Here is a 13,369-nt window from a genome sequence, read left to right as displayed (position 1 = left end):
CCTCAGGGCTGGAGCGATAGCACAGCAGGTAGGGCATTTGCCTTGCACGCAGCCAACCCAGGTTCCCATATGGTCCCTGAGCACTGGCAGGAGTAATTCCTGAGTGCAAAGCCAGGAGTAACCCCTGTGCATTGCTGGGTGTGACTCAAAAAGCCAAAAAAAAAAAGCCTCAAATACAAGGTAAATCAAAGGAAATCCCCATCAGATTTCTCAAATGAAACTCCACAAGCACGAAGAGAATGGAATGGTATTCAGCTACTGAACAAAAAGAACCTCCAGGGGCTGGAGCACAGCACAGCGGGTAGGGCATTTGTCTTGCACATGGTTGAACCGAGTTTAATCTCCCGCATCCCATATGGTTCCCTGAGCACTGCCAGGAATAAAACCTGACCATCGTGGGGTGTGACCCAAAAAGCAAAAAAAAAGAAAAGAACCTCCAACTAAGAACACTGTACCCTGCAAGGTTACTACTCTGATATGAAGAAGTAATAAAACTTTCTCAGACAACAGCTGGAGACATTGTTGCATCTAAACCAACAATGCCTGGAATATTGACTTGCCCCTATAAACAACAAATGTCAAATGGGGAAAATAAATGTTCAAAATCCTCATAGAGGAATGGGAACAAATTCATTGATATCATACTGGTTAAGAGATCAAAAGATCAAGAGGACTTAAATCTCCTCAATGTATATGCACTGAATGAAGTAGTGCAAAGTTTATAAAACAGCTGCTAATAGACCCAATGAACTGCATCAGTGGGAAATTCTAACACCTCCCTCTCATCACTGGTAGACCAGTCAAACAGAACACCAGTATGGAAACAAAAACCCTAAATTAGGAATTGGAAGAACTCGGATGAATAGCCCTCTATAGGACCCTTCAGCACTCCACCCCCCAACCCAGCGCACGTGGATCATTTTCCAGGATAGACAACATGCTAGGGGCTCATTCAAGTGTTTATAAGGTGACAAAAATAGAAACTAGTTTTGTTTTAGGCCACAATGCCATGAAGTTAGAAATTAACTATAAAAAGAAAATTGGAAAGATTCAAGTATTTAGAAACCAGACAGCATGCAGTTAACTATTGGTCAGAGGAAATCAAAGAAGAAATGAAAAAATTTCTTGAAATTATTAAGTGTGAGGATCCAAACTGTCAGAACCTCTGGGACACAGCAAAAGCAAGACTAAAGGGAGTATCCAGAGCCCTCAGGGTTACACCAGGAAACAGGAAAAAGCTCAAATCAATAACCCAACCTCAGAGCTTGATAAACTAGAAAAAGAACAATAAATGAATCCCAAAGTAAGTGGAAAGAAAGAAATGAGAAAAGTTAGGGCAGAAATCAATTACGTATAAATAAAAAAATCAACACAATGGGTCAGTGAAACCAAGAGCTATTTTTTCTTTGAAAGAACAAACAAAACTGACAGACTTTAAGTTAGTCTCATGAAAAATGGGGAAAAAAACTATTTTAATCAGATAAGTGATGAAAGGGGTAGAGAATACATCAGAGACCTTAAAATACAAAATGTTTAGAGTTACCATGAACAATTAATTCTATACCACTAAGCTGGAGAATCTAGAAGAAATGGATGAATTCTTAGAATCATAACAACCTCCCCAGATTGAATCAGAAGCAACTAGACAGCCTAAGCAGACCAGAGTAAGGAAACAAAATATAATTCAAAATTTCTTCAAGAACATAAGCCCTGACCCAGATGAGTTTGCCTTGCATGTGTATGACCAGGTTCAAACTAAGTAACCTATATGGGCACACCTTGCTCTATCAGGCGTGACTCCTGAGAACTCCTGGGTGTGATTCCCCCCAAAAAGAAAGATGCATATATTTTGCAAAATAAATGTTGATAGCAAAAAAATAATATTAACTTAAGTTTTAGAAACATCATAGGTTTTGGTTTTTGGAGTTGACTTTATCTTTTTGCTTCTTAGAGTTTTTATCTTTATTTATTTATTTTTTAATGCTTTTTGAATCACACCCAGCAATGTTCAGGGGTCACTCCTGGGTCAGCTTTTAGGAATTATTCCTGGTGATGCTCAGGGGACCATATGGGATGCCAGGGATTGAATCTGGTTCAGCCATGTGCAAGGCAAACGCCCTATGCCCTGTACTATCACTTCACCCCTATTTTTGTTCTTCTCAGTGGACTTTCTAATTTGTCTAGCCCAGAAAGTAACTCAAAGCATTTTTAACCATTATTTTAAAATGGGCTGGAGCGATAGCACAGTGGTAGGGCGTTTGCCTTGCACGCAGCCAGTCCGGTCGAGCCAGGTTCGATTCCTCTGCCCCTCTCGGAGAGCCCGGCAAGCTACTGAGTGTGTCTCGCCCGCGCGGCAAAGCCTGGCAAGCTACCTATGATGTATTCAATATGCCAAACACAGTAACAAGTCTCAAAATGGAGATGTTACTGGGCCCGCTCGAGCAAATCGATGAACAACAGGACAGTGACAGTGATTTTAAAATTTAAAAATTTATATAAAAAATGGGCATCTTTGATACTGAGTTTTCTTATTCAAAAACAATGAATGTATATCTGTCCAAGTTCATTTTTTTGTATATTAGAAAAACTCCCATTTGAACATTTCTTCTTTGTTTTTGTTTTTTTGTTTTTTTGTTGGTGTTGTTTTTGTTTTTGGTCAGTTCTCAAGTGTTACTCCTGACTGCATTCAGGGATCACTCCTGCTGAGGCTTAGGGAACTGTTACTGGATGCTGGGGAATCAAAGCTGACCCAGGTCGGCTGCATGCAAGTTGGCCCAGGGTACTATCTCTCCAGCCCCCTGTTTGAACGTTTTTATCCTGTTATAATTTTTACATGATACTGTGCTTTTGAAAAAAAAACTTTTAGAATTATGAACCTCATCTTAAAGATAAAATTCCCCATTTTCCTTTTGTCATAATTTCTGTAATAAAGAGAAGGAGTTGTGAAACATACCTCGGACCTTCTTCAGAGCTCCCTGGAAGAGATTTCAGTGTGTTGGGATCAAATGAACCAGCAGTGTGAGAGCAGCTCTTGCATCCTGTTGTTAGTGGGTCTAGGTGTCCTCCCTAGGTTAATAGGCTTTGTTTCCTGAGAAAGGCAGGAAACAGGAGTGTAACGTGGGGATGTTACTCCTGAAACTCAGGCATGCTTTAGGAAAAAAGACACATATAATTCTTCCAGAGATGACACAGAACAGAAAAGCCACTTTACACAATCCTAAAAAGATTGAAAGGTTTAAAAAGGCAGGCTTGGGAATACAAGGGAAAGGGGATATTGGTGGAAGACGCTGGTGATGGGATTGGTGTTGGAACAGTGTGTGCCTGAAACTCAATTGTGAGTAACCTTGTAAATCATGGTATACTCATAAAAATTTCTAAAAGTTGTTAAAATAATTCAGCCAGAGAGAAGCTCTCAAATATGTATAATTGTTCAAATAGTATACCTCTTTCCTCTGTACTTTGCAAATTATACACATACCAAGGATCCCGTTAGACTTGGTATTTGGTGAAGGATGGCAAAGGTTAGTGTTGAATTTTCCTTTGTTTTCTGCCCTTTTTTCATGGTACCCAGGACGGAAACTATTGAGATGGACAAAGGGTTGAGAAGATCCAGTTTGTATATAATTTGTTCAGTTGTGTACATTTTGTATACTTTGACTTCCTGGCCCAAAGCTATCAGTATTAGTTCCAAGTCCCATCTTTAATAGATTTTCCATCTTTTTTCATCCATTCCTCTTGCCCCAACCCTTCATCATCAATGGTTACATTATATGAGGAGACAATGTGTAAGAAATTAGGGTTGGGGAATGAGTTGTGCAGATTCTGGGGAGGCAAGTGCAGGGATTGCCATGTCTTCTTAGAGCTGATTCTTTGTGTGGCCGTCATGTATAGATGGAGTTGTTTACGCCTGGGGCCACAACGGATATAGCCAGCTTGGAAACGGGACGACCAATCAAGGCATTGCCCCCATCCAGGTCTGTACCAATCTCTTGATCAAGCAAGTGGTTGAAGTCGCCTGTGGCTCCCATCACTCTCTGGCTCTGGCGGCTGATGGAGAGGTAAGTGCTCTGGATTAGTCTCTAAGTTGTGATGAAATATGCCACCTTCACCATCCACCCACAGGACTCTTCTCTTTCCGTGAGCTCATTAAACAGTATCTCCACTCCCTCCTTCCCTGAAGCTTTGGCTGCCACCATTCTACTCTGTCTCTGATTTGACTATTCTTATTATTTCATATAAGTGCAATCCTTCACGATTTGTCTTTTTTTTTTCTTTTTTTTGTGACAGGCTTGTTTCACCTAGCACAATGTCTTTAGGATTCAGCCACATTGTATTATGTTTCAGAATTTCCTCTTTTTTTTTCTGGGGTTGGATTTTTTTTTTTTTTTGTGCTGGTGGGTTGGGAAGGACACACTCCTAAGAAGTGCTCAGGACGACTCGGGGTCCCCTGGCAGTTCTCAGCTAGTAGCCTGTCTGCTCTGCGTGAGTGAGGGCCTGCAGGTGCGACGCTGCTTGAGCCCTGCTGTTCAGGATGCACAGGATGCCCCGTCGGCACTGGGGCAGGGAAGGGTGCAGGGATCAGAGCTAGACTGAGCACATGCTAGGCATGTTCCTTAACAGCTGTCCTAGCTCCCGACCCCTCCTTTTTCATTTGTGTGTTTGGGGGCCATATCCAGCAGTACTCAGCGCTTACTCCTGGGTCTGTGCTGAGGATCATTCTTCTAGTGCTCAGGGGAACAGATTGGGTGCTGTTGATCAATTCTGGATTGGTTGCGTGCAAGGCAAGTGTCTTGCCCACTGTACTTTCTGCTTCCCTCCTCCCCGCTTTTGAAACGCTGAATAATATTCCAAAGCATATATGCATCCGGGTATCAGTTTATTTCTTGTTTCTGCTGTTAAGCTTTTGTGAGCATGCCTTTGCTTTTTAAATTTTAAAAATATTTTACTGTTATTAAGGTGGCCTGGTTATAGTAGTACGGATGCAAATGCTTTTGGTAGCCACACCTTAGTAGCACCAACGTGCTGGAGGCGCTGTCCTGATGTCACTTTCAGTGTGCCTCTCGGTCCACTCCCCTGTTCTGTTCTTTCAGTTCTCTCCGCAAAGCCCACGGCTTGGTTTTCAGTAGGTCCAAGTCAGTCATTCACTTTAATTTCTTTATATACCTCAAGTAGGTGAGTTCATTTACGTTTGTCCTTCTCCTTTTGACTTGTTTTGCTTAATGTCACACCTCTTAGTTCTGTCCAAGTGGTATCTAAAGGCAATGGAATAGCTGATCATATTCCATTTTGCCTTGCTTCCAAAAAGTTGGTTTTTAAGATCATATTTGTATTTAGCATATTGAGAAAATAGTTGAAAACATGAGAACAGTCTTCTAATAAGAACCTGTGTTTTATGATCAGGACCACTCAGTAGACTTACTTTTCGTTTTTGGGTCACAGCTGGTGGTGCTCAGGGACTCCTCCCTAGTGAAGTGCTTGAGGATCAGGTGTACTGTGGTTCAACTCCGAAGCACCCACAGGTGAAACGTGTTCCAGGCCTTAGAACCATCTCCACAGCTCCTTGTTTCTTCTTTAAAAGACAAAATAATGTTTCTGTTGAACAGTTTTTACTTGGTCCCAGAGGGCTTTTTCCTCCCTCCCTCCCTTCCTTCTCATTGAATTATAATACTCTGTAGGTTTCAGGTATGCAACATTGAAAATTAGTTTGTTCATCTCCTTGTCTTGGATTACTCCCCCTCCTAGATCCGGACTTCTTCCTTCCTTTCTGGGAACCACTAATTAATAGTCCAGAAGTTTATTTTTGTTTAACTTAGTCGTCTGTTAGTCTTCACTATATCCCACGCCTGAGTGAAATTGTATGGTGTTTGTGTTTCTTCAAATGACTTATTTCGAAATTCAGTGTGTCCTGTCTGTCACTATTACTATAAGTGGCAGAATTTCATTTTTTTTAGCAAGTAGTATTGTTCACTTTTTTCTCTTCTTTTTTGGGGTCACACCCGGCAATGCACAGGGGTTACTCCTGGCTCATACACTGAGGAACTATTCCTGGCGGTACTCAGGGGGACCATATGGAATGCTGGGAATCGAACCCGGGCTGGCCGGTGCAAGGCAAATGCCCTACCTGCTATGCTATCCCTCCAGTCTCCTTTTTTTTTTTTTAATATTTTTTAATTGAATAACAGATCCTTCATGATTAGGTTTTAGTCATGGTGTTCAAACACCCATCCCTCCACCATTGTGCGTTTCCCACCAACAATATACCCAGTTTCCCTCCCATTGCCCCCTGACTTCACCCCCACCTTCCTCTATGGCAGGTACTTTCTTCTCCCTCTCTCTCTCTCTACCCCCCCTTCTCTTGTGCACGTGCGAGCGCTCTCTCTCTCTCTCTCCCTTCTCTGTGCCCATTTTTCATTAGTTTTTTTTTTTTAAAAATTGTTTAGTTTTATGATTTCTTTATATATTTTGTGTTAAACTTCTTGCCAGATGTATTCTGTGCCACTGTGTTTTCCAGGTATTTGGAAATGCAACATAAATGTGTATGGAAATGCAACAGATTTTGCATATTAATTTGAATTTTTTTGGAGTGGGGGGGCCACACTTGGCAATGTTCAAGGGTTACTCCTGCCCTGCACTGAGGAATTTCGCCTGACTGAATTCAGGGGGCATCTAGGGGGCCCAGAATGAACCTGGGTCAGCCACGTCTAGCACAAATGCTCTAACCATTGTGCTATCACTCCGGCCCCATTAATTTTGCTACTTTGCTATATATGCTTATTTTTCAGATGATGTAATGTCATAGCAAATAGTTAACATTTCAGTGGATATAGGACCACCTGCTCATTCTCTAAGTTCAAAGCTTTATTGTTTTGTTTTGGTTTGGGTTTATACCCTGAAGTGCTCAGGATTTACTTCTGGCTCTGCACTGAGTGATCACTTTGGGATGCTGGGGATCAATCTTGGGTCAGTCATATGCAAGCAAATGCCCTACCGGCTGTACTATCACTCCAGCTCCTGAATGCTTATCTTAAAGACTGCCAGTCCTACTGATGTTGCCTTTTTTTAAAAAATGTTTGAAACTGTTAAAATAACGTGACTTACAAAACTGTTCATAATACAAACATGCCAAGTATTGGATGATCCAATACCAATCCCACCACCTGTGTGATCTCTCCACCACTGTCCCCAGTTTCCTCCCTCCCCAAGATGTTCCCTTAGCAAGCAAAATAATTTACTTCATATTGCGGGCTACAACCTGTATCTCAAAATGATGTTTATTAAATCTACCGAGTATTTTACTGAGCTGCTGGGTGCTCGTTGTGCCTTCTGTGTTACTGTTTTTACTCACTGAGCTTAGGGGGCTTCAACACAACTCTCCCATCTATCTTGTCTTGCTCCTGCTGAGATGGTTTAGCAGCATGGCGTCTCAGCTGAGCTGCTTATTTGCAGGCAGAGATTGGGTGTGGGTGGAGCACTGGGCCTCCCTGCCTGGGCTGGCCCACCCGCAGCATCTCTGAGATTGGTCACGGAGCTGGGCCATTTATTTGCCAGCAGAATCTGATGATTCTGCTTTCTTTTCTTATTTTTTTCTTCATTTCCATAACCTTTGTTCAGACCTTGTTATCTTCCTGGACTATTGCCTTGATCTCTTACTCCTTAGACTGTTTTATTGACTTGACTGTCCAGTCTTCCTTATATCACCATGACTTTTAAAACTCAAATGCTGTTCCCTTTTGAAGTCCTTCCATGATGTTACATTGATTTTTACCAAGCAGGAAGGTTGTGGGTGAAGAAACTGGAGAAGTGCAGGGATCCCACATTCCGTGACTGATGTGCTGAAGCCGTTTTTGCCGAACCCATGTATCCGTTAGTGGAACCAGAGTCGTCATTCATTTCCCTGAGCTCTTTTAAAATAAAAGAACTGCATTTCACGGGAACAAGGGATGTTTGAGAAGTGCAGAGAAATGATGGATAAAATTAGATAGCATTCACTTATTTGTACAGCCTGTATTCCTGCTTTATTTTAATCTCACTTTACCCTTAAATGTGCTGCTTTGGAAAAGTGTGCTAGATGCTGATGAGGATTCTGGATATTCCTGCGACCCCACCTCCAGGAAGTGTGAGCGGGTTACCACTTCTGGACCTGTGAGACAGATCTGTAGCACATATTATTTTAAGAGATGGGTTTCACTATTGTTGCCTTGGGCAGCGTGACACATGTGAACTTAGAAAATGGTGACAGAAGGAAGAACTGTGAAAACAGTTCTCACTGGCAGGTGAAGGGCAAGTTCAGTTGGGGTTGAGGGGTGTCTGATGGTGGGGAGAAGCACTAGGCTGGGTTCCTAGAGCCAAGGTTTCTCTTGCTTCCAGTATCCCTTGTCCCTTTTCACTCTGGCCACACTCCTGTTTGTTAGGATAACTTGATTTTTTTAATCCTTGCTACTCAGTCATCTGTGTGTCTTTTCATGGAAACCTTATTTCCAGACTTGGCAACTCACAGGCCAAAAGTAAATGGAGTCCAGCTGAGTAGGAGGGAACGGGATTGAAGTAGAGAACTCTGAGACCCTGACACTAAGAATAGCCTCATGACCTGATGTTGTTTCTATAGGGAAATATGTCTCATTAATATTTATGAGCATTACTGTGTATGATGTGGAACACTGATTGATAATTAACAGCTGAGATGATTCTGAGTTATCAGTAAAAGATTATGTAATACGTCATGTTGTTGAGTAGAGAGACAAGAAAGCACATAATATGGTTTCATGAGGTTTCCATGAGGTAGAAGTATTTGTGCCCCTCAAAATAAGTCAATTTTTCACATCCCTGTTTCCTGTGTTACTGATCATTTCCTGCTGGTGTGCACGAGGGTGTTCACAAGGTGTAATTATAAAGGCAGTAGAATAGAGCAGGACACTCCCTTCGAATTTCTCTCTTATTACTTACAAGTGTTGGAACCTCAAGCAAGTCACTTGCCATCTCTCTCTCTCCCCTTCCACATGCAAAGTGGAGATGGGGTGGGGGAGGGGTGCACTGTGGATAAGGTGCTTGTCTTGCATGTGGCCAACCTGGGTTCAGTCCGCAGGACCATGTATGGCCCCCTGAGCTCTTCCAGGAGTGATCCTGAGCACAGCTGAGCATGACTCCAAAAGTAAACAAACAAAACTAAATAAAGTTAACATGATACTAGCTTCTTCGCCAGAGCCACATGACAGGGTTCCTATGAGGATTAAACACATTAATGAATGTAAAGGACTTGTAGCCCCTGGCGCATTGTAAGACTTCCCGAAGTGTGGGGCTGGAGCAATAGTACAGTGGGTAGGGTGTTAGCCTTGCGCGCGGCCAACCTGGGTTCTATCCCCAGGATCCCATGTGGTCCCCCAAGCACTGCCAGGAGTTATTCCTGAGTGCATGAGCCAGTAGTAACCCCTGTGTATCACCGGGTGTGACCCAAAAAGAGACTTTCTGAAGTGTTTTATTCTCCGGTGGTTTAAACCTGGTGGTTTGGTGCTCGGACTCAGCAGTGTTGGACGGCAGCCAAGGTGTGTGGTGCTCGGGGAGCCCCGCGGGGCCGGGAATCTGATAGAGGGCCCCTGTGCACACCAGGCTGCGCCCTCTGTGCTTTCTCCCCATGCCAGAATTTATTATTTTCACTTTCTCTTCTTTCCCCTTCTTGTGTGCAGGTGTTTGCTTGGGGCTACAACAACTGTGGTCAAGTGGGCTCAGGCTCTACAGCAAATCAGCCGACTCCTCGCAAAGTCACAAACTGTTTACACATCAAGAGGGTGGTGGGCATTGCCTGCGGCCAGACCTCGTCCATGGCTGTTCTGGACAATGGTGAGGTAAGCTCTCTGCATTCCCCTCTCTTTCCACCTCCTTCTTTTGAGCTGCCTGGGTAGATTGTGGGAGGACCAGTGTTTTGTTTTGATGGCTCACTGGTTCCTGATGGATTACTAACCAAAGGATATTTGCTCCTCAGCACGAATTGTTGTTGTTTTTTTATTGGTTTGTTTGGGGGCTACACCCAATAGTACTCAGGGCTTACTCCTGGCTTTGTATTCAGGAATCACTCCCAGTGGACTTGGGAGACAATATAGGATGCTGGGGATTGAACCTGGCTTGTCCACTTGCCAGGCAAACACCCTATCAGCTGTCCTATCACTGCAGCCCTCTTAGCACAAAAATTTTTAAACTGCCAGATTTACCTGTAAATAAAGATTCTAATGGGGCGGGGGAGGGGGGGAGACAAGATCAAAATGCTTAATTTTTCTAAGCATTTTTCATTATTATGGGTTACGGCACTTGGTGCAACCTTTTTCTTTCAAAGGAAAGGTCAACTGTGACTTTAAAATTAGCTGATGGTGTCTACAAGCAGTTAGTGACTAATAAGTACAAAGTCTTTAATCAGTTTTTGGATTTTGTTGTGTTTTTGTTTTTTGCCTGATTTCCAGCCCAGAAAATAAATAAGCAGTTAGACCTTTTATTATTTATTTACTTAGTGACTTTTTGGGTCACACTGGCAATGCTCAGGGATTACTACTAGCTCTGCATTCAGGAGTTTCTCCTGGCGGTGTTCAGGGGACCATACGAGATGCTGGGGATTGAATACGGGTGGGCCGCGTGCAAGGCAAATGCCCTACCTGCTGTGCTATTGCTCCAGCCTCACAAACAGACCTTTTAGTAACCTTCTCTACTCTGGTAACCTTTGAGCTAGTGGAAATTTCACTGAAATTGTTCTGTTTGCAACTTCAGCTCTTGTGGGCCTGTTGCCTCCTCTGTGAGCCTTGGGGCACAGAATTGACAGAGATACTTGTTCCAGCACAGTGGTGGTGTCCTGCAGAGGAGTGCTAATGCTTGTTAAACCTGACAGATTCTAAAGTCACACTATATTAGTGTACTTTTAAATCAATCTGGTACTTTTAAATCAATCTGCATGATTCTAAAATATTTGAAATAGTCATCTAACATCTCTATTTCAGTATACATTTTCCATAATTTTTTAAAATATAAGTTTAAAATATAATTTAAAAATTTTTAAATGTTTTGAAATTTTTTAAATATAATTTTTCAATCATGATTATTTTAACAAAGGTAAACAAGTAAAATAGATGCAAGCTGAGAAAATTTCCTTCAATCTTGTTAATAGCTCTTGATTATATGCTTTAGACTGTTCTCTATAATTATATATGGGTTAATGTAATTGGGCCACTAAAGGTGCTCAGAGGACCAGGTGATGCTGGGGATTCAACCAGGGCCTCCTGTATAGAAGGCTTGTGCTCCAGCCCTTTGAACTGTCTCATAATCAGCTCTGGCTCATACTCACCTTTTTAAACAGAATTATTGTGTCTGCTATTTTTGATCTTCCCTAAATAATAAATAGGTCTTACCTGATTCTTCTCAGACCAAAACCATGAATAATTTCTTTTCATATTATGGCTTCTTGGTTTTCCTTATGCAGATGACCCATATCTGGAACCCACTAGTGTGCTTTTCAGTTGTTTTCACTTCCTTTTTTTTAATTAAATTAATTTTTTTATAAAAATTCTTCATAATAATTTATTACAGTTAATATTCCAACACCAATCCCACCACCATTACGCTTTCCCACTACCATTATTTTGAATTTTCCCCCCACTCCCAAAGCAGGACCTAAATAATTTATTTTGTACTGCCTATTATGAATAATTCGCTAAAAATGACCCCAAAAAGTTTCCTCAGAGGAAAGTGTGTGAAGATTGTTGCATCTCATCCTGGAGCCATTGAGCCCTTGTATAAGAGATTACTAACATGCTATTCAGGTTGAGCCTTGTTGCTAAAACTTTTTCTTATTTTGATCGAGATTGGTCACCTTCTACTTTACGTCCCATCAGATTATGGTGTGCTACTCTCAGTACATCAGTGGCATAGAGTGAGATAATTGGACCAGGAATTCTAAAATTTTAAATAAGGTGATACATCTGGAGTTAAGTTTTTCACTGGGTGGTAACTTCAGGGTCCAGAGGCATCTGTGTAGCTTGTTGCTCTCTTGGGAGATTTGTCAGTTTCTGGATCACGGCCATTAATGAGCCTATATGGTGCCAGAGGCAGTTTGTGAACATAACTGTCAGACTCCCAGAAGAACAGGAAGATGCAGGGAGGTCGCCCATCCTGGACTCCATGAGAGCCTGGAGATTTCTATCACAAAACCCACATACGCATTTCAGTTGTTCTTAGTCGTACAATGTTGCACAAATTTTTTTCTCTGTGTGTGTGTGTGTGTGTATAGTAAAAAGAGCAAGTTTGCAGAAACAAGGTTTCTGGGTCAGAGAGTTTTTTTATTACATATGTTGTTGCTTGCTTGTTTTTTGTTTTGGGAACAAGTCCAATATGTGCTCAGGTCCTGCTCTGGCCTCTGTACTCAGGGATCTCTGGCATTGCTCGGGGGACCATCTGTAATGCCCTAAAATCAAACCAGAGTTGGCAGTAGCGTAGGCAAGTGCCTTCCCCCCCTGACCATCTTGATGGCACTTCCTGTTACATATTTTGACAGCCGTTGGGTGGGGTGCCGTGAGCTTCACACACACAGGTGTTAAGCTCCATCCCTACACTTCTATAATAATATACGCTCAAGGGCGGAAAGTCTTTTGATAACTATTGCTGAATTTCTGGACAAAAAGTTGAAACCTGTTGACACATTTAACCAGTTCTCGTTAGTACCCGAAGTTCAGCCCTCGTTTTCCCTTGGCCTGGAGAGTCCCACTGGAGCCCGTTTGCTGTATACGTTGTCATGTAGGAGCCCCTGCCTCCACCCCCCATACACATCTTGCCGCTGCACCCCCACCCCAACATACACACATCTCGGCTTTCTTGTTTGAGCTACACCTTTACTCTACTCTGGTCAGGACATTGCCCCAAGGCGCCACAGGCAACCGTAAACCATTGAACACTATGGAGGCCTGCCCCTCTGCTGGCCGCTGCCCTCCCACACCAGACTTGGGCGAATTGCCATATTTGCCTTTGTGACTTTTAAATTTATTTTTTCCACTTTATTTAAATACTGTAGTTTACAAAGTTGTTTATGAGGATTTGCTGTAGGCATTCAGTATTCCAACACCAATCCCATCACCGTTATGTTTCCCTCTATCACTGCCCCCAATTCCCCAGCCTTCCCTCAAGCCTGCCCCTGTAGCAGCCCATAATAATCATTTTATATTGCTTGTTACCACTGAATCGCTAATGGAACAGTCAAAAAATATTTCCAGAACAGTCAAAAATTATTTTCGTAAAAGAAAATTTGTGAAAATTGTTGTGTCTCACCATGGGGACATTAAGCCCTTGTCTGAGGGTTTCTTATGCTGTTACTGTGAATTAAGGCTTCTGTGTTCTGAGATTG

The 13,369-nt window shown here is 42.4% G+C and overlaps 1 protein-coding gene across 2 annotated transcripts in view; it reads left to right on the top strand.

Moving 5' to 3' along the window:
* The window catches only part of RCBTB1 (RCC1 and BTB domain containing protein 1), a 56,519-nt gene that overhangs the window by 20,585 nt on the left and 22,565 nt on the right, over positions 1-13,369 (top strand). For both annotated transcript variants that reach the window (XM_056133056.1, XM_056133057.1), the window contains 2 exons: positions 3,892-4,058; positions 9,681-9,839. In XM_056133056.1, coding sequence (XP_055989031.1) covers positions 3,892-4,058; positions 9,681-9,839 — 326 coding nt within the window. The remainder of the gene's footprint in view (positions 1-3,891; positions 4,059-9,680; positions 9,840-13,369) is intronic.

Source organism: Sorex fumeus, unplaced genomic scaffold (assembly GCF_029834395.1).
Source record: "Sorex fumeus unplaced genomic scaffold, SorFum_2.1 ptg000095l, whole genome shotgun sequence".
In the NCBI taxonomy this organism is placed as follows: domain Eukaryota; kingdom Metazoa; phylum Chordata; class Mammalia; order Eulipotyphla; family Soricidae; genus Sorex; species Sorex fumeus.
This window is presented reverse-complemented; position numbering and strand designations above follow the sequence as displayed.